General features: G+C 60.9%; 1 protein-coding gene across 3 annotated transcripts in view; it reads left to right on the forward strand.

Annotated features, from left to right (window-relative positions):
• The window catches only part of KDM4B (lysine demethylase 4B), a 128,867-nt gene that overhangs the window by 91,569 nt on the left and 32,568 nt on the right, over positions 1-4,730 (forward strand). For all 3 annotated transcript variants that reach the window (XM_011373564.2, XM_011373565.2, XM_023538552.1), the window contains one exon: positions 2,973-3,169. In XM_011373564.2, coding sequence (XP_011371866.1) covers positions 2,973-3,169 — 197 coding nt within the window. The remainder of the gene's footprint in view (positions 1-2,972; positions 3,170-4,730) is intronic.

Here is a 4,730-nt window from a genome sequence, read left to right on the forward strand (position 1 = left end):
CCACAATCATGCTTAGTTTCTGCATCAGAAACCAACCCCCTCGGAGGGCATACTCCATCCCAATCTCCATCTCCATCATCTCTGCCATCTCCATCTCCATCATCCCCATCTCCATCATCTCTGTCATCTCCATTTCCATCATCTCTGTCATCTCCATCTCCATCTCCCATGTCAGTGCTGACGGTGCGAGAGCAGCAGAACCTGCCAGCTTTAATTCCTCCAGCAGCTGCTTACAAAAATGCCTGTCTCAGAAGATTTGGGAGCTGGATGGGCTGGACAGGGAGGGCGATCTACGGCCTTGTTAATGAAAACAAATAATGCTGCTCGCCCTTAGCCTCTTTTCCGTCTCTGGGCACAGCTCTGAGGCTGCCTTGTGGACTCTGCCACTAGCTTCTGGCCTCTGGCCCACTCCAAGTTCCTTTCCAGGACAGCCTCTGCAGGGAAGAGGCACTCTGTGCCTGCTCCTGGGCCCCGGCCTAAACGAAATAGCTGCACACGACTTCCACTGTGCACTTGGCCCCAAACCAAACGGCCTGGTGGGGGAGGGGTTTCAGTGTCGCACGTTCCGCCCTGGAAAGTTGCCATTAAGTTGCCTTAGCAACTTTCTCTCCCACACTGTACGGCCAAAACAGAGTGATGGGTCTACAGTACCTACACCCCTGAGCTCAGCTGCTCAGCCCACGGAGGTGACTGTCACCGTGTCCTAAATCCAGGAGGCTGCCATTCCCTTCACCTGGGACCCACAGGACCTTGCCTCGTTCCCACTGGGTGCCCATGCTTTCTCCATCCCCCAGCCCCTGGCAAACCCCATCCCAGGCAGAACCCGCACAGAAGCGTGAGGGTGGCCGTCCCCAGCAGCTTAGTCCTGGCTATATGAGGAGGCAAGGACTGGGCTCCAGGCCACTGGGCAGTTGGCTCTGGGCACGTGTCCATGTGTCCCCCTCCACAGGCAGACACAGGTGTGTTTTCTAATTACTTACGGAAAAGCAATTGCAGAGCCGCTCCGTACAAATCCCCTAAGCTGCTGTCGCTGGCGATGCCAGGGAGGCTGAGGCCCGGCCAGGAGTCCACACCTTGGCCCTCTCTGCTCCCGCCACGCCGGGCCGCATCGCTGGCCTCTCTGTGCAGGGCAGCTCTTCATGGAATGAATTGAGTTCGCTGGGACTCACTTGGCCATAGATGTTCCCTCCTGCTTGTGGTCGTGTCATTGCTGTCCCTGCAGTGCAGGCTGGGAGTGGGGGGGGCGGGTGGCACCACGGTTGCAGGAATTCCCAGGATACTTCGCTCAGCCCTTCCGGCATCCCCACCCCACTGCCTGGGATTTGGGATGGTAAATACATTACCATTTCCGGAGCAGATCGAGGGAAGTTTGGAAGGGCTTGTCAGGGAAGGTACGTAGTTGCCACTTTGTTAAGTCTGTTCCGTTTCCTGCTCTCCCACTGAGAGAGTGGCAGTGACCAGAGGACGTAAAGGGAGGGAGAGGCGCGCGTTCGAAACGGAAGCGGGTTTGTAGCTGCGGTTCGGGGACCGGGTGTCTCCTGAGCCTGTCTGTCTGACAGGGAAGCCAGGTGGCCACAGGAGTTTCCGAGTCCCAGCTGCAGGGGCTGCGGTGCAGGTGGCCCTGGGCATAGTCCGGGAGGCAGCTGCCACGTGGCCTGTCACGGCTCTCAGGACTGGCGTGTCCCCAGGTATGTGTGTCCCCTCTTTAGAGGGAGGCAAGTGCAGCACCCTGGGGTCACGGCCGCCCTTGAGATCCCCTCATCTTCTTGCAGTCATCCCTGCGAGACTTCCAGAATCTGCCTCCCTTTCCAGGGGCTGCTCTGTCCTCTGGAGTCTAGGCCAGAAGCCGGCAGATACGGCCTGTGTCAGGTTGAGCCCTCTGCCCGTTCACTGTGAACAGATTCGTTTATGTAGCATCTGCGATGCTTCTGGGCCACAGCGCAGAGTGGGGAGGGTTGACAGGCTATGTGGCCAACAAAGCCGGACGTTGTTGCCTGGCCCTTGATGGAGTTTGCCAGCCCTGCCCTAGACCAGACCCCGCCCCCCCACCCCCACCCCAGTGGGATGCTTTTCCAGTCTTGTCTTGGCGGCTCCCACAGGCAAGTGGGCGACCAGGCCCTCCCGGGTTCCTCCCGCTGACCGAGGGCTCCCTGTTGGAGCCCGGCTTCTGGGATCCTTGGCTGGCTTCTTTGGCCCACAGCTCCCCAAGTGTCAAGTGTCCCCAGGACACCTGCAGTACCTTCTGCACGGTGTCCAGCTTCGGGGGCCATCACGACGCTGTGACACGGAGGGAGAGGCTCTGGAAACACTTGGCTTAGTGGAGGGGTGGTGTTCAGAGCGTAAGAGGGAGCACGTTTCCCCTGCTTCGCCACACGTTTGCCCCTTGCTTGAAGCTCCTGGACACGAAGAGCCCCCTCTGCAGGGCAGCGGCTGCTCCGGGCCGCCTGGCACAGCGCCCAGCCCCTCCCCCAGTGGCCGCCTGCGGTCCAGTCTCAGCTGCCCCAGGTCCTTGGTTTCCTCTCCCCCAGACACGCAGGGCAGAGACTCCGAGCCAGGCTATGTGAGGGACCTTCTCGAAGTCACCTGGGTTCCCTTGTTTGCTCCTAGTCTTTGGGGACTGACAGCTTTTTCCGCTTCCCAGCCTTGGGACCCCTGCTGTCATAAAGCGGTCCACGTGCGCTCATACCTGCTTGGGGGCAAGCGTCCGACAGGAGTTTGAACTCTGCCTCCGTGTTGGCCGCATGCCGGCTGACCCTCGAGCCTTCCACAGACAGGGCCTGCTCTCAGTCCTCAGCGCTGTGTGCCGGGGGGTGGTGGTGACCCCACTGGGGTGGACTGGAGGCCCACACTGGGGGGCTCAGCCAGCCTCACCTTCCATCTGGGACGGAAGACACCATTTCCTGCCTCGCAGTACGCACTGTAGGGCGGGGCGGCTGCCTGCAGGCTCAGGGGGTCCCTCTTGCCTCCCACAGTGTACGTGCCGGAAAGACATGGTCAAGATCTCCATGGACGTCTTCGTGCGCATCCTGCAGCCAGAGCGCTACGAGCTGTGGAAACAAGGCAAGGACCTCACGGTGCTCGACCACACCAGGCCCACGGCCCTGAGCAGCCCCGAGCTCAGCTCCTGGAGCGCCTCCCGGGCCTCGCTCAAGGCCAAGCTCCTCCGCAGGTGAGTGGCCAGGGAGCTTCGCCACGCCCGCTCTGCTGGCGACCCCGTGAGTGACCCGCCCCGGCCATTCTCTTCCGACAGGAGGCCGTGGGCTGACCCCTTCCTTTCTCCCTCCCTCTCTTCCTCTCCCCTTCTCCTCTGGTTTCTCGCTGCCTCTGAGCTGGAGCGTGTGGCTGCTGCGTGTGTGGCCGGGGGGGCCTCGCAGCAGGCGGCGTCTGTGCCAGACTCATTTTCCCTCTTGCTCCTCGGCTGGCCCTTTGGCCCACTGGCGACCTGGTTTTCTCTCTGGGACAACACACGCTGTGCCCTTCCCTCTCCCACGTGCGACCCCGGGTGCGAGAGCCCTGTGTCTCTGTGCCGGGTGCTGAGCCCTTCGTGGCTCTGTCGGTGGCAGGCCCTGTGCCGGAGCCCTCTGTCACCGTGGCCTGCCCTCTCCCGTCTGTGGTTACTTATTTTGGCATTTCCAATACCGCGATGCTGAGATCTGCAGTCATGGAGGTAACAGAGACCTGTTCTCCCAGGGATATCCTTTGCCACCCCCATTCCGTCTCAGGAAGCCCCCTCCTGCCCCTGCCTTCCACGACAGCGTGGTAGCTGTCCAACTGCGTGCCTGGTGTCCAGCAGGAGGGGGAGAGGGTGAAGTGGTCGTCTTCGTGGCTTCGACACGGGGCTGTGGGGACGTGGGTGACAGGTCTGGATGGAGGAGGGGACCGACTTCTTGCCAGGAGGGAACAGGCAGCGAGCACTGTGCTCCTGGCACTGCCTCGTGGCCTGCAGGCATCGATCCCCATTTTGCTCCTTCTCTGGGGAACAGCCAGGCCTTTAGGGCTCTGAGCTGCTCAGACAGAGTTCCAGGGGATCCCAGGGGACGTTCGGCAGGTCCTCGCTGGGCCCGGTGAGTGCTGCAGCAGCCTGGCCTGTGGCCTGCCAAGGGCAGAGCGTCGTTTTCACCATGTGGGCCACACGGTCCCTCACGACCCCTCAGCCCCGCAGTAGCTGCCACGGACAGTGGCTCCTCGGTGAGCAGAGAGCGCGGCACACCGCAGTACAACTGCTGTGGACGTCGAAATTGGAACTTCACGTCGTTTTCACGTGTCACAAAGTATTGTTGCTTTTTAAACCTTTGAACCATTTAAAAATGGAAATACTGTTCTCAGCCAGTGGGCCTCACCAAAACAGGCAGCAGGCGGGTCTGGGGCTTGGCGAGACTTTCCATCTGCAGCCGTGGGTCACTTCTGGCGTCTCTTGTCCCCACTGGTGATGGTCGGCTGGCCCTAGGGCTTGGCCACTTGGGGGGTCGGGGCTCAGCCAATTTTTTCCTTCAATGCCCTGTTGGTGGCACTCTCCATCCTTGGACTATTTCTGGGAAAAATCATCCTGGCCTGGCGGTCGGGCCCAGTGGAGAACCTGCTCCCCCAGCTGGGCGGTTCTGGTTTTCAGTGCGTCTGTGACTCGCCCGCCTGTTTCCCCGCCCCTCGGCCTCTGAGAACCTTCTGTTAGCCCGGAATCTCCCGCACCTGTTCCTGAGTCTTCTGATTTCTTTTGCGGTCTGCCCTTTTGA

This window comes from Pteropus vampyrus, unplaced genomic scaffold (genome assembly GCF_000151845.1).
Source record: "Pteropus vampyrus isolate Shadow unplaced genomic scaffold, Pvam_2.0 Scaffold226, whole genome shotgun sequence".
NCBI lineage: Eukaryota > Metazoa > Chordata > Mammalia > Chiroptera > Pteropodidae > Pteropus > Pteropus vampyrus.